Below are 24,705 nucleotides of genomic sequence, written 5' to 3'. Positions count from 1 at the left end.
AACTTTATCCAATTTGATATCTAATGGGCAATAACAATTGTGTCCTCATTGTAAAAAAATAAATAGTCTCATAGTATACATTCTCATCAATTCCACCTATTATGGCCCCCTTTTTTCCCTCTGGAAATTGGTAACCTCTTTTGATAAGCCTTGCAAACCAAACCATGATGCCCTTGGATGTATTGGTTTTTGTCATATGGAATTTTATTTGTGGCCATGCTGTCAAATATGCCTTCATGCACTTTTTGAGATAATTTCTTTAAATTCATGGGGCACCTGTGTGAGATTAATATCAGTCTCACTTTATAGATAGATTTTTTTTATATAAATATTAGCCTGCAAGCCCTACTTGTAGGAGGAAGCTTCCATTTATCTGCGTCTTGAAATTGGGAGATCATTAGGGATCTTCTATAGCCCAATCTCTTATGATTTGTTCCATAAACAACTCATACAGAGACCCTTGTTAGCCAAAGATCAAACAAGAATAAATATAAGATCCATCTCTGATGGGCCCACTTGATCTTTTTCACTATTAATGGAGGTGTTTCATGTATTCTTTTCCAAGCCCAAGTTTCTCTCCTAACTAATCAAGAGTTTCACATAGGGTTTCTCTGGAAATACTTTCTTCCCACGATTGATAATTATCAATGGAACAAATTATTCGAAGAATGATTCCATCTGAATGGTTTTCTGTTGATTGTTCCCCTGTTCCTGCGTTTTGCTTCTCTCTCTGTTGTTCTTCTGTTCTGCGTTTTGCTTCTCTCTCTCTGTTGTTCTGCCGTTTTTGTTTTTGCTTCTCTCTCTCCTCCCAAAGAAACGTGGTGCTTAGCATAAACTAATTTGGTATTTTACATCAATTTCAGGTGTGAATTTATTTTCATATCAATCTAAGGGTTTAAATTTTTGCTGACATTTGAAAAAACAACAAACTTGATAATTAATTCCAGTTGGATTACATGCGTTTCACGTACAAATATACAAGAGATAAGAGAAAAAAGAAATATTCTGAAAAAGTTATTACTAATATGGGAAATAAAAAAGATTGGCTTTTTCAAAGCACTTAGAATTTGTAATAATTAAAAATAAAAATTTAAAACTTCATATAATACATGATATTTAATTATGAATATTATTTATTATTAGATTTTAACAATATAACAGTTCTTTAAAATGTAAATTTATTTACATATTTGTAAAAGTAATAAATTATGGATACCCATTACTTATAGTTTTTGTGAAGCATTTAAGAATGCATTGTAAAAAATTGTGAAAGTGGTCACAAACTCAATGCACAACAAAAGTTTTAATGTGAAAATAGAACTTCAAATTTTATATTTCAAAACTCATTGAGAAAAATGTTAATGAATCATCGAAGAAATTTAAAAATATAAAAATAAAAAGTGACTCACAATAATTGCTAGTTAAATTTATAATTAAAAAGTTCAAAAAAATATATTGGAAACATAAACAAAAAAGGAGCGTAAATCTTAAAATATTTAAAAAGTTAATTAAAAAATAAATTTCATCTACTTATAGCCAAAATTCAAACATGAAATATGATTTTAAGATGAATGTTAATACCAACTATAAACTTTAGTTGGGTCTCTCTATGTGTATGCACGCGCGCGGGCACACTTTGTTTATGTATGAAGTCACATTACAATTTGGTTGATGCCATCAACTATAAAGCTGAAGAAATACACGAAGTATGTAATTTACTTTTTAGCCAAGTAAAAACCGTAAAAACAAAAAAATAAACTCCCTCGTTTGTAAAAGAATCTATTAATACTCTCACGCCCAATTCTCTCTCTAATCCTTCATTAAGAGTCTCAATTAAATCATGAAAACAAAGAAACCATCTAGAGTCTCAAGTAATGCATGAAAACAAAGAAACCATTCCAAGAATATTTTTTGTGAAACTTTGTATCTAGTCAATGAAAAATTAAAATCAATCTAATAGGAAAAAAAAACCTTTATGGATTTCTTTTTTTCCTTTTCATTGCACTCTTAGTGAAGCCTTTATCGATGAACTACTTCTTGATGGATTTGGCAATTTCTTTTAAATTTTTAAAATTTTATACATATCTGATTTTTTTAACCTAATTCGATATATTTACGATATTTCTATATACAGTATTTTTGCCAATCTATATTTTTATTGTGAATTTTAGGGCAAAAGCCAATTTAATTCCGATTTTATGGTGTGCCGATATATTGATATTCCTCGACTTGATTCATACTCACTTGAGTAACTTGGGCTCGCCACATTGACAAGTCCGAGCATCCCGAGTTTGGTGGTCAAATTCAAGATCTTAAAATAAATTTTAAAAAATTATGAAAAACCTAAAAATTAGAACTTTATTTGTGAAATATTTTTTTATCATCTTGACAAATATTGGGAAGTGTTTTGGCCGTAAATATTTATTTTTATATATTCTTTTTTTGGATTATTTTAAAATACTCGTGGCCATAAATTAACTTTTTAAATATCAAAATTTCACTACTTTTTTAATCTCCTTCAGATATGTTTGGCTTAATTTTATTGTAAACATATTTTCCATAGTTTTTAAGATTGTTATTTGTATTTTTATTTTTTAATACATTTTGACCTGTCCAAGACTTTCCCAACTTAGCCGAGTTATTTGAACACAGCCGGGCCCGGCCCAGTTCCGGGCCGGTGTTGCTTTGCTTTCTTTTCTCGACCACCTCATGTATCTCCCTACTCTCTTCTTCTCTCACTAAAAAGTTTGCAAGTGAATAATTCCTCCGAGTTGTGCTTCTTGAAAATATAGCATTGCAAACTCGGTGAAGGGTTCAGAGGGTCATGGCAATATGTGAAATCTTGGGCTATTCGGAATTCGTGAGACTAGATTGACATAACCTCTTCAAGAGGTTAGTAAAAACAAGGATCTACAAAGAAAAATGACAAAAATTTTCAAATCATAATGTAAGTCATCAAAATATTGATTATCATGTGGACCTTGTATTTTTAATCACTCCACCAATCAAAATTAATTAAGGCTGAAACTTTAAAGTATGAATATTAAATTCTATATCCAAGTCCAGAGAGATGCTTGGTCCATTGAGAGATAGATACAAAGTAAAGAACTATAATTTCTTAAAAATATTTTCAGAAATTTTTACGGACTGACATGATACTGTTTATTTTGTTATCTTCAAAAAGTTTAAAGCTGTTTTGGAAATCATGCATATTAAACCTTTTCCTAAAAGAAAAACAATTTTTTGGAAATAATCCTATTTTAAAGAGAGTATTGCTAAGTACGTTTAAACTACATTGGAAATCTCAAGATTATAAGTTTCTATGAGAGAGGAATTAGGAATTGGAAAAGAAAATTAAGAAGTTCAACAATTTTGTTTGAGTTTTGGATATATGATCTTTGCGGGGATGTACATAATGAGACTATTTACTTTTAATACAAGGAGGTCACAAAGTTCGAAAAAAATTATTTTGAACTTTGACCTTGATCAATGGAGTAATTGCAACCACCCAATTTCACATTCAATAGTCAAGATTAATTGTAATGGCCTTGTACCAAATTTAATTGGTCTCATTATATATTTTTTTATGATCTATTATTTTTGTAGGGTTCTCTAACCATTTATCTTTATCACTAAGAAGCCGTAACTATTTCCACTCATTAGATGTCAAGTTGGAGGTAACGAAGTTTAAGATTTTTTTTAAAAAAACTTTGTATTTATTCAATGACACTCTTACAACCATCCATTTTGAAATTTGAAAGACAATAATGATTTAGACCTCTTTGTACAAAAAGGAAATAGTCTCTTAGACAAGCGAAAAATGTATATAAAGCCGAGGCTCTAAACAATCAAATAAGAGCCTACCTCAAAATTTTCACTAGAAGAGGTTGTTTTGATGCCCAAATATCCTCAAATTGATCATCTCGACATCAAGATGAATGGACATGAGAAAAAAATGGATTTCAAGTTTTGAAAATAGTATATTTTGTAATGCATTTTTAGACTGTTAATTTTCAAGTTTTTATAGATCTATCGATCTATACTATTTTTGAAGTTTTACACTTTATAAATAAAAATAAAAATACATTTTAAGGCTATCACAAAAAATTCAAAGATTGAACCCACATTTCTCAACACCATTTGAAAGTAGGCTCTAATTTGATTGTTTAGAGCCTAGGCACTATACAAACCGCACCCCTTAGACAATCCCTATTTTTTATTGTAGTTTATAATTTTTAAAAGATGTGCTATATGTTAGGATTTGACTAAGATCTAGTTGCTCACTAACATTGATACTTTTAAATAAAATTCAGGAAAACAGAGCTAATCCTTGAGTGACACAAGAAATGTGGGTTCGAGTGCATTGCTTAATGAGTAAGACCTTTTGAGAGGCTTGTATGGTGGTCATGAGAGACCACTTGGCCCCTCTTAACTATGGAAGGAGAGGATCTTGTTATTTTCCCTCAATATCTTAAGTCTCAACACCGCTCCATGTTAAATGATATCTCAAAACTTTATTTCACTTATCCGTGACTCGCCCGAGTCTGCTTCACCGCGAAGTTGAGTGGCTTGAGTTTGACAGCAACTCGTCCCACCCTTATTAAGGAGGGAAAAAATAAAATAAAGTATCAAAACTTAAAAATATCACCATATTATTTACGACTAGTTTTTTGTATGATTTCGATTAGTTTTAAGATGATTTGAGAACTTTTTTTTTTTTTTTTCTTTCATAAATTTTTAAAGATATTCAAGATGTAAATAAAAAGTTTTCATTAATCCATCTTTTACAGACTTTTTCCATCTTTTTAAACCTCTAATGATTTTTCATCTACTATGTTTTTTCTTATTTTTAACTATTTTTTATTTCTTGTTACCTATTCTTTTGCCTTTTTTTGGGTTGTGCAAGACTTGGATTAGTCCACTCGGCTCGGCAGTCGAGCTTCTGAACATTGCTTTATTTAAACATCTCGACACCATATTAATGAGAGTTCACCATAGAGGACCACCAAAACCCTTTTTTTTTGCAGCTCTTTAAATCTTTTTTATACATTAACTTACCCCCTTTTTATTTTTAGAATTAAAAAGTCCGGTAAATTTTACATTTATGCCGAGTCCTTTTTTCTTGTCAAAATTATTGCTCAAATTGTACCCTGCAAACCAAAATTTCTTACTTCTAACTCAAAATGGTTGGCGAACCTTGAACTCAACAAGGAGATTAAGTCTTATAAGTTGTGATCCTTTGGACTGCCAATGTTTAAATGATCCTTCATTTTAAGGGACCATAGCTCCGTAGATTGAAAGATTATTTAGAGTTGTTTTTTTTTTTGGGTAGTTCAGTGGTAGGAATCAAATATGAGATAGCATTGCTAATGTCATCTGCAAACCAGTAGAGCCCAAGCCCAATTTGTGGACCATTTAGACATTGGTGGTCGAAAGGACCACAACCTCGAAGATTAAGATTTTCTTTGGTGTTTTGAAGGGTCAAGCCCAACAATGGGAGGGAGGGTGGCACTTTAGGTGGTGGACCCATGGGGCCATATGACACTTCTTTTTACTGAAAAGATGGGTCCAACGCTTTAAAGGAAATGTACATGATATGATTTACGAGGAGTTCACAATTATAGCTTATTGTTAAATTTGAAATTGAGTGGTTGATGATGTGTTATTATTTAAACACAAAGTCTCAAATAAAAGTTTTTTAATATTATGACATACTTTCATTTATTGAATTTTATATTCAATGATTAAAAGTAATTGAGACCTCTATATACAAAAAAAATTATATTGAAATGTCTCAATCACTTTATTACTTTTAATTATTCGATATAAAATCATATTTCTGTTTTATATTACTTTTAATCACTATAAGTAATTATAAAAGACCTCTTTATTACTTTTAATCACTGTAAGTTAACCAAACAGTCTGATGTTAGAACCATCAAGTCGCATTATATTGTGGTTTTTTATGACAATCAAGCGATCTGATGGTTCTAACATTGGACCGCTTGCTATTGAATTTTTTTAGTTAAACAAGCGTCCGATGTTAGAACCATCAGACCGCCTTCTGTTGACATTTTTAATGAAAATCAAGCAGTTCAATGGTTCTAACATCAAACTGCATTATGTTTTGTAAGTTACTCAAGAGGTCCGATGTTAGAACTGATCACTTCCTGTTGAATTTTTTTGATTCAATAAAAAATCTTAGGGCAAACTTGACAAAAAATGAAAAGTATCAGGATTATCAAGCAGTCCGATGTTTGAAAAATCAGATCGGGGGTAAACTTGGCAAAATAAAAAAAATTAAGAGATCCGTCCTTTCAGATAATAACAGGCTATTTTCAAGTCATTTCGTTATAACAGTATAAAAACCCAGTCCGTACATAAATTTCCCTTGTTAAAAATTAACAAACCATTTTTATTTATGAAAATGATAAGGATCTTCTGAAATAATGTAATTTTTTTTCTTTTCAGATTGAAAATAATAATTGCATTTATAAATTGGACCCGGAGGTCCTTGTTTATGGTCAGCTCTCTTTGCCCCAAAATTTAACCGATCTATTAAATTTTGAATTACTGGTCCGACATCCCCTCTTTTATACCCCTGATCCGCACCCCTTTCCCCCTCCCCCCTCCCCCAATAGCTTTTCTAGTGGTTACTGGACACTATTTCACAAAAATTGCTTCTTGCAATTCAAGTGCCTAGTTGCTTTTTCAAAAAATAAAATAAAATAAAAATAAAAATAAAAATAAATGAATAAATTGCTTTAACAGTATCGAACCCAACCTAAAATTCAAGTAACCCGGATTGACGATATTATGGGCCTATAAAAATTATGATAAGAAAAGGGACCTCGACTTAAAATTCGTAAATATCAGGATTGTTTTCTAAATTCCAAAAGTTTAATTATGAGGAAGACATTTCCACATGTTATTTGTCATAGTGATTTTTACGTTAATTATCTTTTTTATTTATTTTTTTTTTGCGAAAGTTGATTTGCAGATATTTTAACTAAATTTCAGGTCTTCTATTAATAAGAATATGAATTTATAGGGGTCATCATGATATTGACATAGAATAGGGGCCCCACCCTAACAGTGGCCATGAAGCTTCAACCAAATGGCACTTGATAAACAGGAGACATTTTTTCTATCACAAAAAAAAAGAAAAAGAAAAAGAAAAAGAAAAAGAAAAAAAAAAATTACGTTCTATTCTATTTGTTGAGGGAGGGGGGTCTGCGTAAGAATATGTGGATAGGGTATTCTCGATAATTGAAGGAAATCAGGTGGGCATTCTGGGGAGTCCACCGAAAACGGCCAATCAAAGAGTATCGAGAAGTAGCCGTTGGTTCAAATTCAAACGGTCCTCTTTTTAATTCATTTCCTTTTTCTTTCACACTTCCCTGTAAAAACCCTAGTGAAAGAGTCTCTGCGACGCTCCCTCACACCCATAAAACCCTAGCTTTCCTTCTTTTAACCCGCTTCTCTCTCTTCATCTATATTTTCTCTCTTTCTTTACTGCAAATTCCTTCCGTAAGGCGAATTTTTCTCAGATTTCGGCCATCCGTACAATCTAGGGTTTTATATCCAGCGAAATTCACTGACTTCTGTCAAGAATCAGGCTAAATTTGGCCGGATTTAGAGGAATTTCTCTCTCTTCCTTGTAAGTTTCTCAAATTATCTCCAAATATCTGTCTTTCTTGAATTTCTCAGGTAAAATTTGTTGATGGCAGCAAAAATGGGGCATATGTCGTTCACTTTAAGGAAGCTTTCTTTTTAATGCTTCAATATTTAGGTTGATATTCATATTTCTTGGGAAATAGAATTTAGAAATTTCTGATTTCTTTCTTTCTGATTGTTATGATTTGTCGATTCCGTAATAGCAACACTTCTATTTCCATTTGGTTTTCCATGATTTTCTTTTTCATTTTGAACTTTTGATGGAAGAAATCCCTGGGAATTTCCTATAACAACAGTGAGCACTATTCTAAGGGTTTTAATGTTTTAATAGCTGATTTGGGGATCAAGCTTGCCATTTATTGCTGACATTTTTCTGTTTTCCTTTCAAATCGTTTTTTTTCTTAAGACTTTTTAGGAGTCAGGGGTTTAGCTTTAATTTGTAAAATAAATATCAGAATACGGGAAAATAATAGTAATATTGTGATGTAAGGAGAAAATGGTTTCGGAAATTACAGAAATGAATCTTGACATTTTATCGGCAAATTTAACAAACAAGCTCAGTGTTAACTGCTTGGTCTCGGTCTAGGGCATGCATAACATTTGATTTTTCTTAGAATAGTCTAACCAATCAATCCCTTTCTCATTGAACAAATTAATAATGCACGTGTTTGTTTTAAAAGCAATCACTTTGTGCTTCTACATTACCTTCCATGGTTGTGTTAATGGTGGCATTTACTGTGCGGAGAGTAATTCATTGTTGGGGAACTTGGCCGACTTCAGCTTATTTGAGAGAGAGAGAGAGAGAGAGAGAGAGAGAGAGAGAGAGAGAGTCAGTCCTTACTATCCTAAATACATGGCTAACAGTGATTATTACTTTAAGAGAATATAACCATTTTCATCTATTCTTTGAGGTGGAATGACAGGAAGTGTCGGATTTTCTTGCTTCAATGTAAATATTAATTTCTCGACTAAGTTCACTGGTTTTTATTTACTTTTTTATTTTTTGAATTGTATACCAAGTTCAATGCTCTATACTGATTCTTTGTGTTGATTGCAAGTAGTTGACCCGGACTGACCCGGCCTTGTGGTTTTTCAGAGGACTCTGTGGCTGATGCTATTGCTGAGATCCCACAATAGAATTGAAAACTGGACTTGTGTTGGGAGTTTATAAAGTGCAGTGAAAGTCAATAATTATTTAAAATGACTATTTCGATCCAGAAAACTCCTAGCACTCCAGCTTCAAATATAGAAAGAACACCTTCTTCTACACCTGGTGGTCCTAAAGCAAGGGAAGAGAAGATACATGCCACTCCAGCTTCAAAAATAGAAAGAACACCTTTATCTACACCAGTTTTCCCTAAAGCAAGGGAAGAGAAGATACATGCCACTCCAGCTTCAAAAATAGAAAGAACACCTTTATCTACACCAGGTGGTCCTAAAGCAAGGGAAGAGAAAATACTTGTCACTGTAAGAGTGCGTCCTCTAAGTAGCAAAGAGTTGGCACAAAGAGACCAAATAGCTTGGGAATGCGCAGATGATCACACTATCTTATTCAAGAATCAGTCTCAAGAACGATCTAGCTCACAAGCCTCATATACTTTTGGTATTGTTCAAAACCCATTTTTGTTTTATTGTCAATGAACGACTGGGATTTTTTTCTCATTATAAATTATAGAATAATCATGGGATTTCGTTTTCTTGTTATGGGGGGTGTAAGCTGGGAATGATAGGAATCGTCGCACCCCATGGATTTTAACTGTTTTTCAGAATGACATGGTAATATTTATTTAATTGATCTGATTATAATGTTACATTTCAGTTCTACACTTTTCTTAGTAAAGCAGTTTTTTCTAAATTGAATGAGCTTTTTGACCTGTATTCTTGGTATAACTTCGCAGATAGGGTTTTTAGACCAGAATGCTTAACCGAAAGAGTATATGTGGAAGGAGCCAAGGATGTTGCATTATCTGCTCTCACAGGCATCAATGGTAAAACTGGAAAACATTTCAGTGAAGTTTTGGTATAATTATGATTTTTTTTTAATTAACCTTTTGCTTGATTTTCCTTGATAGCATTACTTTGAATTATCTAATAAACGTATCAAAAAGAATTGTAAAGTTTGAATTTCATACAGGAGTTGTTTGAACATCAGCCTGATTATCATGCATTGACTTCGTTTTGCAGCAACCATATTTGCATATGGTCAGACGAGTAGTGGAAAGACCTTTACTATGAGAGGGATCACTGAGTGTGCTGTAAATGACATATATCGGCAAATTCACAATGTAAAATTTCTGTCTCTTGATCTTCATGTCTGGTTGATATAGCATAATTAATCCATCTTTTTTATAATCAACATTGCTTGTGTTGGAGCAGAATTTTGTCTTTTGTTCTTTTTCCATTTGTTTGGGTGTATCTTGTTATTCGGTTGTAGTTAGATATACCCTGCATGAGTGTATGTTTTGTTTAAAAAGATAACAGCTCCTAGAACATGTGAAAGGATCACATGGGCAGAGATCACAATGAGGGTGTCACTGGTACATTTTGGTTAAAACGATCACAGCTCTTAGTTGTATAAAAGGGGAATGATTTTTCTTTGCTAAAAAATAAATTTTTTTTGTCTATCTTGATTAATTTATTTGAACGGTAAACACACCTAATAAATATTCTTTATAAGAATCTCACTCTTTAAATTGCAAATTCACCATTTTGATTGGTCCATTATATTCGTCTTCAGAACCCTGAGAGGGACTTTACTATAAAGATATCTGCTCTTGAAATCTACAATGAGATTGTGAGGGACCTTTTGAAGCCAGATTCTGGCCCTCTTCGGCTTTTAGATGACCCAGAGGTAATTTTAGTATCATGGTTTGTCAAGTCCACCGGTTTATGCTGGTTTCTGATTTCAAGTCTTGTTTCCTTAGAAAGGAACAGTTGTTGACAAACTGATTGAAGAAACTGCTAGTGATAGCCAGCACCTGAAGCAGCTGATTGCCGTTTGTGAAGGTACTTGTCGATATCATCAAATCTAACTTTTTGAACAATGAACAACAAAAGTTATCAAATTTGGAACTGTGTTTGTTTGAACACCTGTAGATTTTTCATTTATGCTGACAATTATCTCCATTTTTATGTTTGTCAGCTCAAAGGCAGGTGGGGGAGACTGCTCTTAATGATACAAGCTCAAGATCACATCAAATAATTAGGCTGGTTAGTTAGTTTTCTTAACTCATGGTTCTCTCTTTCCTAACTTGGCTTATTTTTATTTAGGAAAAAGATTCTATTTCCCAGCAGGCTTATGCTATTGTATAGATCTATTGGCCAAAGGTAAGGCCGGATGTATTTTTTATGGGCTGAAATTTTGCACATCTTTGATTCACAAAACGAAAGGTTCTTCTTAAAAAAATAATTTGTGTTCTTGAACACCTAGGTCCACCATCCATGATCTTTAATCGCTAGGATGAGGATGAGCATGCACCTGGCTCCTATGGGCTTATGCTACAGTATAACCTGCGGGCTTATATAAATCCTTTTCCTTATATTTATCTTGGCCTTATCTTCTTTATCAATTACAGACTGTAGAGAGTAGTCTTCGGGAGAACACTGGATGTGTCAAATCCTTCATGGCAAGCTTGGTAAGTTCATAGTTCTTTGTGAGTTCTGTGTATGGTTTTTCTGAAGAAAATACTAATGGGATAGGCATATTAATTATCATATCGGTACTGTGCAGAATTTTGTGGACCTCGCTGGAAGTGAGCGAGCTTCTCAAACACATGCAGAGGGAGCAAGACTGAAGGAAGGATGCCATATTAATCGAAGTTTGTTAACCCTTACTAAAGTGATAAGGAAGCTCAGGTGAGCTTATTTTTACAAGATTAATGTAAATACAGTATCGAATAAATGTTATGGTTCAATGTCTGTTATGTTTTGTGAAACTTTTTATTCTAAAATTGTTTTACAAGAATAGCTGCACATTCTACGTTGAAAGATTCTCTTTCGATGAATATGATTTTAATTAAAGGAACATTAAGATTATTTCATTTTTCAAATTTGTTAATGCTAGCCTGTGAATTTTAAATGCATATATAACATTTTAAAGAATATTGCAGAGTTGATCAAAAAGCTGTTGCAAAACAAAATTTCAAGGCTTTCCCTTCTTCTTTTTTTTTTTTTTTTTCATTTCTTCTGTTGTTTAAAGTGAAGATGTGTTAAAAGTAACATCGATTGTAGATGTCAAATGCAATTAAATCTGTTGCTGATTATCTAGGAAGTAGATCGTTAAATAGATATACTAGTCAACAATTTAAAATAACATTGAACAAGAACATTTGATCTCTCCCTCCCTACCTTTCTCTTGCTTTATTACTTGCTTGAGTAGGCTGTTCAAAGCATGCACATACTAAGCAATGTATAGTAGTACATGGCAAAAAATGCATTATTTGGCTCTTTTAAGTTTCATTTTTCTCGTCATGGCAGTGATGGGAGAGGAAACAGTAGTCACATACCATACAGGGAATCAAAGCTCACACGAATCTTGCAGCTTTCACTTGGAGGAAATGCTAGAACTGCCATCATTTGTACCATGAGTCCTGCACTTAGCCATGTGGAACAGTCAAGGAACACACTCTTCTTTGCAACATGTGCTAAGGAAGTCACCAACAGTGCCCAAGTCAACATGGTATATGTCTCTTCATAATTTTCTATCACCTATTTTATATCTCTTTCACCATAACCCATGCCATTTCCTTCTTTTGATACCGATATTTTTTGTTTAAATTTGCATTTATTCAGGTTGTCTCAGAAAAGCAGCTGGTAAAACATCTGCAAAAGGAAGTTGCCAGGCTTGAGGCAGAGCTGCGCACCCCAGACAGATCCACATGTACCTCAGAAGCTCTCGTAATGGAAAAGGAACTAAAAATTCGGCAGGTAGATGGCAGATAATCACATGTTTAATTCCTTGAGAAGGATTTGTGATGTGAAAGTTTCTTTTGGTGCAGATGGAATTGGAAATAGAAGAGCTCAAACGTCAGAGGGACCTAGCTCGTTCCGAACTTGATGAGGAACTTCAAAAGAAAAATCTTAAGGAATTCCTGGTAAAAACAATATCTTAGTTTTCTTTTGTTTACTAGAATTCATTTCCCTAATTTTCTCAGATAGTTGGGGGGCACCTCACAAAATAAAGTGAAAACTATTGTCAGGTTTTACTAGAAGGAGTATCTCTAGCATGATGAGTTCTTAGTCACTTTCTAAAAATGTGGGGGATTATGATTGTTTTCAAGAAAAATTTGTCCAGAGATTGTCATCATCATGGCTGTCACTTTCTCAGAGTTTTGTGTCATTTATATATGATATGTAATAAAATACAATTAAAACTTACATAGTAAATAAGATGTTGCAATGAACACTATTACTTAGGGGAATCAATTACACAAAATGCTGCCTTGGCCTTTTGGTGTCTAAATAGAGAACACCTCTTAAGTAAATTGGAAATTGACGAACGGGAAATTCAGTAAACAATGCCTGTTGATGATTTCTGTGTGCCTTTTGTTTTAATTTTTCAGGAATCACCTCACCGAGTAGCGAAATGTCTGTCATTCCCTGGTCCAATGCTGGCCCCACATGGAGATAGTGACACTGTTATTATAGGGGAACCAATTTCAGTAAACAAAACAAGAAGTAGCACGTTGATGAGGCAATCACAAACCTCTTCTCTGATGCTTGTACAGGAGATACGCAAGCTCGAGCAGCTTCAAGAGGAGCTTGGTGAAGATGCCAGTAGAGCTCTTGAAATGCTCCAAAAGGAGGTTGCTTGTCACAGGCAAGCCCAAGCTGGAATGAACCACGAGGTCACTGATAACATCAAAAAGCTTCAAGAAGAGATAAGAGAATTGAGGGCTGTTCGATCGTCTGGTGCATGCATGGGGGGGCTTGGGAATGGTGTAGACAAGAGTGTGGGTGCTAATCTCAAAGAAGAGTTAACCAGGCTTCACACACACGGGGAGAGGGAAAACAAGACTTGTGTAGATAACACCATTGCCACACTGGAAGAGCAGCTTGAAAATGTGCAGAAGTCAATTGACAAGTTGGTTCTCTCCCTACCGAACAATTTGATCACTGATTTGGCTCCGCAGGCTAAATCTAAGAAGAAGAAGAAGAAAATGCTTCCATTGTCTCTGAGCAACAATGCCAATAGGCAGTTCATAAGGGCACCCTGCTCACCTCTATCCTCCTCATCCATGAGAGATTTGGACGTGGAGACTGAGAATAACCCACCACCAGAGAACCAAGAGCTTGTTCGGCCTGGTAATAATTTGGCAGAAGCCCAGAAAGCTACCCCAACCAAGAGTGATTGTGGTGATGATGCCTCCTCTAGAGAGGGAACACCTTGTTATCAGAGATCAAATTCAGTTGATGTCAGAAAAATGCAGAAAATGTTTAAGAATGCTGCTGAGGAGAATATCAACGGCATTAGGGCATATGTAACAGAGCTTAAAGAGAGGGTTGCTAAACTACAATACCAGAAGCAGCTCCTTGTTTGCCAGGTTAGAACCAACCATGGAGATTTGTTTATCAGTTCTTTATGCATCATCATATGTGGCGCCTGAAAATTCTTCTAGACAAAGTACCATTTACTGCATGAATCAATATGAAAAACCCTTCTGATTTCCCTGTCAAATTATCATTCAGATTAAGGAGAAAATAGTGTATTTTCAGGTTCTAAACCCCTGTTTCTTTTATTGACTTCAGGTACTGAAACTTGAAGAAGACAATGAACTTGCACCAGCTGATGAGGGGGTTGAGTCTCAAAATTTCTCGGAGTTAAATAACAGATCCCCATCAGCATGGAAGCTAGAGTTTGAGAATCAAAGGAGGCAGATCATACTGTTATGGGATGTATGCCTAGTCTCAATAGTGCACAGGACCCAGTTCTACCTATTATTCAAAGGGGATCCAGCTGATCAGATATATATGGAGGTTGAGCTTCGAAGATTGACTTGGTTAGAACAACACTTTGCTGAGCTTGGCAATGCAAGCCCAGCTCCTTTTGGAGAAGAGCCAGCGATCTCTCTCTCTTCTAGGTACTACTACATTTCCTTATCAACAAACTATATGAACTAATACCCATGAAGCACAATGTTGCACATGCATTATTGGCACACATGATTATTAGCACATTTGATACATGCATGCATCGCATTATAGCTTGGCAATATAAGATTTCTGATTATTTGGAGGAGAGATTTCAATCTCTCTTCTAGTTCTAAAGCCTTCTGAGTATTACATACCCAATAATACATGGAGATGCATTAACATACATTCTCAGATATCAAATTATACAGACTTATGCACATATCCAATACAAAAAAGACATATGGATGAACATCCTATTCACTTAAAAATGTATTACTGATTTACATAATTTCTTCATCATTTAATTGTTTTCATACACATATAAGGGGGTCATTTGCAGGACTCGTGTCTAACAAGTTTTAAGTGTGTGTGTGTGTGAGTGAGAGAGAGAGAGAGAGAGAGAGAGAGAGAGAGAGAGAGAGAGAGAGAGAGAGAGAGAGAAAGAAAGAGAGAGAGAGAGATTTGAATACCAGTGCATGCATGTTTCTGTGTTTTGCTAATATTTGGCTTTTGGCATGCAGCATAAGAGCTTTGAAGCATGAGAGAGAAGTACTATCGAAAAGGGTGAATTCCCGTTTCACCCCGGAGGAGAGAGAAATGCTTTACTTGAAGTGGGATGTTCCCCTTGATGGAAAGCAGAGGAAACTGCAGCTTGTAAACAAACTGTGGACAGATCCCAACAACATGCTGCACGTGCAAGAGAGTGCTGCAATTGTAGCAAAGCTCGTGGGCTTTTGCGAGGCGGGTCATGTATCAAAAGAAATGTTTGAGTTAAATTTCGTATTGCCTTCTGATAAAAAACCGTGGCTTCTTGGATGGAACCCGCTTTCAAATTTATTACATTTATGAGGATTAGTTGTAGCAGCCCAGGTCCATTCTTTTAAATAAAAATACAATTCATTGAGTCTGTTCCATATGTGATTTTTTCATTTTAAATGTTGTAAACGATTTTGATGTATATGCAATATATGCACACGATATATGCAATATATCGTGTGCAATATATGCACACGATATGTATATGCAATATATGCACACGATATTTTTTTTGGCAATATATTCTCTCCGTAATTTCTTCATTTTAAATGTTGCAAGTGATTTTGATGTTTCTCTTCAATTTAAATGTGTTCTCTTTAGTTTTAGTACGTGTTCTCGTCATCACTCGAGTAAGTATGATGGTACTCAGTTATGGAATTGTATTAATGTACAGGGAAAGTCCTACTCGGGCATGTCAGAAGATGTCTTGTTTGGTTTAAGCCCTATGTGACTTGGTCGTCCCGGATGATATTCTTTCCTTATTTGCCAACAAGAAGCTACTTCCTTGAATGCTAGTTTTCCTTGGGGGAATTTTCCTTCTTTTTTTTTTATTTATTTAAGGTGAGGTCTAACATTTTTGACCTTTTCTATCCCGAACTTGCTCTAGGTTAAAAGTTGCAATATTTAGTGGCATTTTTTTTTTCAAAATTCTCAAGTTTTTTGGCATAAAGGCAGTTTAAAAATGCAGACTTCTAAAACCGCCCCGAGGGTGGCATAGTTCAAATGTCAAACCTTTGAACATACCTCACAACAAAGTGTGGTTGGTGTTCGGGAGTTCTATCCTTGAACCGCCGACCACTTATGTATTTCGAAGTTTAGATCGGTTTGAAGGTTAATGCTTTTTTGCTTATTCAATAAGTGGTTCGAACGTTCCTCTTCAAGTGCTTGAGTTTGTCCGTTTAGAATTTGGGATTGCATACTATGACCATTTACCATTGTTGCAAGGAGGTCACAATAACCTACAACCATCACATATCAAATTGAATGGTTTGGAGGATGTCACATAGTTCGAGAAATTATTTTTAAACTTTGAATCTAGTCAATCACACAATTACAACTACTTGATTTAAAGTTTGATGAACAAGTAACTGTACATTAAATGATATGAACAAGTAACTGTACATTAAATGATAACTGAGTGCAACTTCCTAATTGCTTGATGAAGATTCTCCTTCTTTTAAAAAATTCTGAGTCTTTATATTGCTTTTAGGGTTTTCTTCATCTCAAATAGGGAGTGGAGTCTGGATATTAAGCGATGTCATCAAATTAGGGCTTTTTACCATTTACCTTATGTTTTTTATGATGCTTATATTTTCTGGCAAATTTTGTTGACCCTACATTCATTCGGGAATAATTAATTTATTTTATGGTCTCGATTTGTTTTATGATGCTCAGTTTAGCGTTTATTATTGAATTTTGTTTTCTTAGGCTTTGTATACCGCATTTTTGTGTCTTAGGTTTAGCAACGAGCAATCTGTTACGAATCAGAGAAAGTTGTCCCGTTATTTTTTCTAGTTATAGAGAAACTGTAAATTCTGTGAAGGATGGTTTAGTAATTTATCTTTAATTTTGTTGGGAGAAATTAGTGCGTGCAATTAGCAATTCAAAATTGTATCATTCAACAAATGTAGTGGAAAACAATATGGACAATGTGTTATCTTTGTTAACATTTACAGTTACTGATTGCAATTTTTTTGGTTTGGATTATTAACAAGGGAAATTATTAGAAATACATCTTAATTTTCGCCTAATTGAAAAAAAACCCTGAACTTTCATAAACCTCATCCACAACTTTTTTTCTCAATTTTGACATTTTTTTACAAAAAATAGCCTTCACAGTAGTCATATTACTGTGAAGGCCCTATCATTACGGTACTTTAAGTACCATAATGACTACCATATATTATACCTTACTTTAAGTACCATAATTCCTGAGAGCCTATTGGAAAACTATTAGAAATTTGAGCATTACAGTCTTTTAAATACTGTGATCGTAATTCTTGAAATCCTACTAAAAAACTAGTAGAAATTTGAGCATTATGATATTTAAAGTACCGTAATACTTAGTCTGATCATTACGGGACTTTAAAGACCGTAATTTTAGAAAGCCCACTGAACAATATTAAAGAGATGTTTGCAGATATGGGGGCTCTTTTGAAGTACCTAATAGGCAAAGTGTTGTAGGCTATGAAGGAGAGGTTCAAGAAGGAAAAGAAGGTGATGGTGGAAGTTGAGAAGAGCGATGGGGAAAGTGTTGGAGTGAGTAAGCTTAAGGCTAGAGGCAAAGTGGTGGTTTCGGCAGATGGAAAGGCTCTAAGGTCCTCTGTGAGGTTTGTGGCTAAGAGGGCTAGTCATGCCAACCAGGGGGTGGTCATTATGGGGAAAATGCAGAAAGAAGTCTTAAGTGTTGGAAGTAGTGAGGATAGTGTGACTTTATCAGAGGATGGGGTGGTGGTGAATGGTAGTTCTTGTTTTGATAAAAATCCTTAGTTGGGAATGTAAGAGGTATTGGGGAGTTGCACAGAAAGAGGGAAGTGTTAGCTTTTAGTGAGGCAACCTAGGCTTGAAATTCTTATTTTGCAGAAAACAAAACTCCCATAACCTTTAGCGAGTAGTAGAAGTAAGGGATGGGCGATCAATTGGTTTTGTTGAGGTAGATGCTTTAGAATCTTTTGAGGGTTTATGGGTGTTATGGGATCCTTTCTTTTTGTCTTGTGTCAATGCGATTGACACTAAACGTGTCATAGATGATATGGTCTTTGAAGGTCCCTCTTAGTGGTTTTAAGTGGGTTTTGTTTAATGTTTATGAGCCCAATGTAAATGCTTTAAAAGAGAGTTTTTTTGGTGGAAATTTCTTCTTTGGCAAATTCTTTTAATTTACGTTAGTTTGTAGGGGTATTTTAATATGATCCAATGGCTAGATGAGATTTCTGCAGAAAAACCAATGAATTCGTCAATGAGATGCTTTAATAATTTCGTTCTTCAAACTGAATTAGTTTATATACATGTTAATGGAGTGAAGTATACATGGTCCAATAATTTCCAAAATAATTGGAGAATGAGTAAATTAGATCGTTTTTTATCTTTGGGAGCTAGGAGACTGTTTATCCTTTGCTCCGTGTTAATGTCCTCACTAAATTATCCTAGATCATGTACCACTTCTTTTGCAAACCGAGAAGAATTTCAGATGACTAAAACCGTTTCGAATGGAGAGAGTTTGGTTGGAAGAGATAGAGGTGGTGGACTCCATAAAAAATACATGGAATAACACAATAGTGTATAGATGGTTTAGATTTTAGGTTCATACAAAGCTGTTAAACATACGGGCAAGCTTTTTATGTTTCTCCACCAGCATAAAACTAATGTACTTCCTCTTATCTTACCGTCCATTCTAAATGGACGGTTGAGATGGCCCCAATTACAATGTCACGTCTCTATACTATTTCATTTTTATTTTTTTCTATAAAATATTTTTATACCAAAATTTGGGTGTCCACTCCTCTCTTAAACTCACACTTGTAAAAAATATAAAACAAATATTCCCAATAAAATAAAACAACAAAAATATTTTAACAAGTTTTAAAGGGTATTTTGGTCATTATATTTTATCAAAAAATTATTTTTAATATTTTTTTTAGGTGAGCCCTATTGAAAAGATGATACATCCCAAATTTCATACTCAATTTTTCAAAAAAAAAAAAAAAAACTAAAAATAAAATACTCGAGGTGTCAAATTTAGATCCATTGGTAAATGTCTCATTTGATCTAAATTAGACGGCTGGATGAGAGGGGAAGCATATATCTTCTATGTTGTAGGGGAAGTATACAAATCTTTCCTTTAAACATTAAACATAAACTATTATAATGGAAAAAGGAGATCAATTTTTGTGTTAGAAATAAAATGGTTGAGATTATGAGGCGTCTGATTAAATTGAAATATCTATCCAAAACAAAGGGCTTACTTCTAGGGAGGACGAAGAGAGATAGGGGTTGATGTTTAAGTTAACTAAGAATGTTAAGTTTTGAATAGATGTACTGAAAGCATCGATTAAGTGGTTGAAGGAGGGGATGCCTATACACATTCTTTTCATGCAATAGCAGATTCAAGGACAAGACATAAATGATATGTCGACCATTGTTTTTGAGAGGAGAATGATATTGAGGGTTGAGAGTTCGAGTTTGTAAAGCATATCCATAATTTTTTTTCTAGTGAGATGCCTTTTCAAGTTCAATGTCAGGGGGTGTCTGTCAATAAGTTTAGCACATAATCTTAAGAGGATGGTAATCGAAAGAGAATTAAAAGCTACTATCTTTTTTCAGAAGTTTTGGATACTGTTGTACTGGATCTTTTTGTTGATGATAAATGAATTTTTTAATACGGGATTATTCACGAGGGTGTTAATTGCACATTAATTGCTCTTATTCCAAACATTTGTGCATTTTGGGGATTTCTGACTTTCGCTAGATTAGTCTTTGACTAGACTATATAACGTCATTACTAAGATATTGACGGACAGGCTCAAGAAGGTGCTTAAATTTGTTATTTCAGGACCTCAAACAACTTTTATCAAATATCGAGTGATAACTAATGGTATCTTAATTGCACAAGAGTGCATCCACTCAAGGAAGTTGAGCAGAGAGCTAGGAATCGTGTTAATTGGATATGGAGACAACTTATGATACGGTGGAGTGGGGTGTGTTGTTGGATATGGGATTTAGGGAGAAGTGGAGGTCTTGGATCTATGGATGTATTTCTAGCGCTCATTTTTCGATCCTAGTTAATAGAAACCGCAAAGGTTTTTTTAAAACTTCAAGGGACTTCAACATGGTGGTCTACTATCTCCGTTCTTATCTACAATGGTTATCAAAGGCCTTTAGCCTCATGATTTCTAATGTGGAATCCAGCGGTCGATTCAGTGGGTTAAAGTTTGTTGCTAATAATATTGGACTTGTTATTTTACATTTGCAACATACAAATGATACACTACTTTTTTGAGGTGCAGAGTTGGAGGAAGTACAAAGTATAAAGTGTAAAAAGGTTGTTCCAATGTTGTGAGTTAATTTTGGAAAGACTTCAATGGTGGATATTGGTTGTTCTTAAGAAGTTGTGGAAGCGTTGGCTATTGCAATGGGTTGTAAGGTACAAGTGTCTCCTATCAAGTATTTGGGGGTGCCTATTTCAGATTGGAAATTGCCTAAATCAGTTTGGGACTCCCATTGTTCAAAGAGCGTTAAACTTGATTTATAAAAAACAAAGCATTTATATATGGGAGGAAGATTAGCCCTTATTCAAGCATCAGTATCTAACTTGCTGATTTATATGATGTCTTTGTTGGTGATGCTAAGTTTAGTTTGTAAACATATAGAGCAAATATGGGGATCTTATGGGGATGGTTGGAAATACAATTTGGTTAACTGGGAGAGGATATATACTCCTAAGAAGGATGGAGGGTTGGGAATAAGGAGAGTAAAGTTGGTTAATCAGGCATTTTTAGTAAATTGGTCGTGGCAGTTTTGTCATTAGGAAGTTCAATTATGGATGGAGGTATTGGTGACGAAATCATCCTACGTCTCATTTGATATGTAGGGGGAGAAGGGCGGTTGATCAATCTCCAATGTGGAAAGAAATTGTGGGCACAAGAACATTAGTGTCGAGTAGCTTGAGATGGGTGTTTGGTAAAGATAATTCTATATATTTTTGGCATAACAAATGGATGGGAGATAGTGCCTTAAAATTTCAGTTTTTTTAGATTTTTGCATTTTCGACCTTTCAGAAAGCTAAAGTTATGAAGATGATAGAAGTTGCAGGGGGTAAGTAGAATGGAGAGTTCAGTTGTCCCATAATAGGGTGTCGAATGCAATGATCTCACAGTATGCTGGTTTGGTGAACAATCTTAGTGCGTGTCGTATATCACAATTGATGGATGATGAATTGGTGTGGAAGGCTGAGAGTGATGGAGAGTTTAGTGTCAGATTTGCTTATGATTTGCAGTCTTATGATAGATTGAGATTGGATCATCCGTGTATAAACAAACTGTGGAGTTGGCCGATGCATTTGAAAGTGCGTGCTTACTTGTGGATATTATTTCAAGGAAAGACTTTATTTGTAGACAATTGGATGAAAAGGGGCATGACCATGGTTAATGTGTGTATTCTTTGTATAGTGGATGAAGAGTTCGGAGGCTATCTATTTCTGCATGGTTCATTTGCTTACAATATTTGGTGTTGGGTGTTCCAGTTATTGGGGTTGTGGATGGTCTTTCCAGGCTCTCATGTTGACATTTTGGATCATTAGACAGTAGAAGTTTAACAAAGGTAGGTAGAAAGATAGGGCAGATGGCTAAGGAAGCAGTCTTATGGGAGCTATGGAATGACAAGAATTTGAGGGTTTTTGAAGGAAGAGTAGTGGAGTGAGTGCGGTGAAATGAAGAGAATGATTACTCATAATATTTGGAGTTGGCTATCTATAACAAAAGAGGGATTTGGGGGATCTGAAGTTGATGTAATTGTTAATCTTGCAAGATTTGATCAGACAAAAGATGATTAAGGATCGACCTAGGGATGTTTGGAGACCTCTTATAAGTGGCAGTCTTAAGTTGATTTTTGATAGAAGCTCATATGGGAAACCGGGTGAAGCCGGTTTTGGAGGGGTTCTAAGGGATTCAAATGGTGAAGTGATTTTATGCTATACAAGACCCTGTGAAGTGACAACGGCGACTCATGTGGAGATGGAAGCTTTATTACAAGGAATTTGCTTCTTATGCCTTGTAATAAGGAAACTCGAATACCATGGAGTTTGAGAAGCAAGTTGATGGAGGTTATGGACATAAATGAACAATTGGAAGTTTTTTTCCAGCATGTATAGAGAGAATAATGAGGTTGCCGATGACTTAACAAAAACAGGGGTTCAATTGGGTGAGATGATTTCTGAAAATGTACTTCTTTGATAATGTATTGTATGTTTGTAATGTTTTTTTATTAATTAACGAAGTTATAGTATTCTTGAAAAAAAACACAAAAAAAAGAGAGAGCGGCCGCATTTTCAAATGGATTGAAGGCTTCGCGCAACCTTCATACTGCGTAACAGTTTATGTAGTCCCCTAAGCGCATATAGTCTATGTACTCTCTTGAGAAAGAAACCAATCCGAGAGTATTTTGAGGACCTCAGGAAATGTATCATTTCAAGCCGTTGATTAATCAAAGTCAAATATTGTTTAAATCACACTCTCTATTTGCTTAAAAAAATAAAATAAAAAATGTCTAAAGATTGAATAGAAACGGTTCAATTTTGGATGGTGAGATCTAAGTATTAGATAACTCAAAATTTTTAATTTTTTTTAAATAACTATCTAGTGATTCCTAAAATTTCAAATTTGGAAAAAATCCTCCCAAGTCATCTACCCGAGGGAGTAAATGTATGTAGTATGTTATGGGATAACCATAAATAAGAAGCGTTTTTTCTCAACCCATTCTTGAGGAAAATTTGCCCCTAAAAAATGAAAATATAATTACCATTAAAAATATGGTAATTACAGAATGGTTGATGATGTGTTGCCTACACGTCTTGCCTAACAAATATTTTTCTTTTCAACTTCTTGCTTGGATATTTCAAACATCAAACTGTATATTAGATTTTATTTGTTATTTTTGTGAAGTTTGAATCTGTCTAATAGGCTAAGGGTTTTTTTGAAATCAATTCGATGTTTCAAATATCGGATTGTCATAAAAGTTAAAATACTATTACTTGTTTAGGCCGATTTGATATTTGAAACATCAAACCACTTGGAACCTGAAAAAAAAAACATAAAAATAAATAAATAAATAGAAAGAAAGAGAAGAAGAAGTTCAAAATAGTTTTCAATATTAAAAATAACAGACCGCCTTTAAACATTAAAAAACAAGGGTAATATTTTAATTAAAGAAAGAGAACAATCATCCATGGAAACACGATTTGGACATATGCTAATGAGGATAAAGATCACGTGAACCGTGTGGCTTATAGGGTAGTATAGGCCGAGTGACCTAGATATAGAGATAATAATCTCATATATCCAAAAGGGTCATAATTTGGTCCACGTTATCTTTTTATATTTTTATTTGGAGCTATTCAACGAGGCCTATAGTGCACAAAATTTGGCGTCTATAATACTCGGACCTTTAAACCTTCCAAAAATGATATTTAAAAGCCATTTGATGTTAGAAACGTCATACCCATATTTTGAAGTGGTCTGATGTTTATAAAATAGAGCTACCTTTAAACCTATGAAGATTGAAGGCAGTCCTGCATTTTGAAAAATCATATAGACCCCAAGATGCCCACACCCCATCAATCAATTTTAAACTTAAAAAAAAGAAAAAATTATATCTGTTATAGTTTCTGTTATTACGACTGTATTGAATAGTTTCGATTATTACCATCGTGACTATTTTTTTCATATCAAAACAAAAAATTTTTAAAAAAATGACTTTACCTTTTATCGGTTGTTCCACAACCTAAAATATATCAATTTCAATTTTTGAAAAATTAAAAAAATATTTTCGGTTGTTCAACAACCGAAAATACACCAATTTTAACCGAAAACTTAAAATTTTTTGTTGTTGAAGAACCAAAAAATTTAAAATTTTATGTTGTTGAATAACCGAAAAATATTTTCTCTCTCATGGCGCAATTTCTCTAACTCTAAAGTCATAATCATCCGATAAAATCAAAGAGAAACAACTAGTTTGGACCCTTAAATTTCGGAAAATTAGGAGACATCTTGTGGCCTATGCTCTCTCTACCTCTTTGAAATTATGGTTATACAATAAAATCGAGGAGCAGCTAGTTTGAACCCTTTAAGAGAAATATCAAAGATTATGAACTTACCTAAAAAAATGCTGGAGAGAGTTAAAAAAAAAACCATTTTTACCCATGTAGAGAGAGAGGATACGTAGACCAAAAAAAAGAAAATTTTAAATTTTTGATTACTCAAAAACTGAAATTGGCCTCGAGACTTCAATTGCTCAACAACTAAAAAAATGAAGAAGTCATCTTTTTTTTAAATTTCCGTTTTGACAAAAAAAAATGGATACGTTAATAAC

The 24,705-nt window shown here is 34.2% G+C and overlaps 1 protein-coding gene across 1 annotated transcript; it reads left to right on the top strand.

Moving 5' to 3' along the window:
- Positions 1-7,416: 7,416 nt before the first annotated feature.
- On the top strand, positions 7,417-15,887 carry HIK (ATP binding microtubule motor family protein). Its single transcript, XM_020665978.2, has 15 exons — positions 7,417-7,660; positions 8,774-9,280; positions 9,576-9,665; positions 9,862-9,962; positions 10,415-10,528; positions 10,602-10,683; positions 10,820-10,887; positions 11,253-11,312; positions 11,408-11,532; positions 12,154-12,355; positions 12,469-12,603; positions 12,675-12,770; positions 13,239-14,219; positions 14,425-14,756; positions 15,330-15,887. The coding sequence occupies exons 2-15, from the start codon at positions 8,878-8,880 to the stop codon at positions 15,655-15,657; spliced, it is 3,117 nt and encodes a 1,038-aa protein (XP_020521637.1). The 5' UTR covers positions 7,417-7,660; positions 8,774-8,877; the 3' UTR covers positions 15,658-15,887.
- Positions 15,888-24,705: the final 8,818 nt, after the last annotated feature.

Source organism: Amborella trichopoda, chromosome 13 (assembly GCF_054954075.1).
Source record: "Amborella trichopoda isolate Santa Cruz 75 chromosome 13, AtrichopodaSantaCruz75HAP2 v2.0, whole genome shotgun sequence".
In the NCBI taxonomy this organism is placed as follows: Eukaryota; Viridiplantae; Streptophyta; class Magnoliopsida; order Amborellales; family Amborellaceae; genus Amborella; species Amborella trichopoda.
This window is presented reverse-complemented; position numbering and strand designations above follow the sequence as displayed.

Bases quoted from the DNA above. Each gene is read 5' to 3' on its own strand.
- HIK (XM_020665978.2), top strand. From the start codon at position 8,878: ATGACTATTTCGATCCAGAAAACTCCTAGCACTCCAGCTTCAAATATA. The intron at 9,666-9,861 runs GTAAAACTGGAA...TTCGTTTTGCAG, and splicing joins TGCTCTCACAGGCATCAATG to CAACCATATTTGCATATGGT. The intron at 10,529-10,601 runs GTAATTTTAGTA...TTGTTTCCTTAG, and splicing joins GGCTTTTAGATGACCCAGAG to AAAGGAACAGTTGTTGACAA.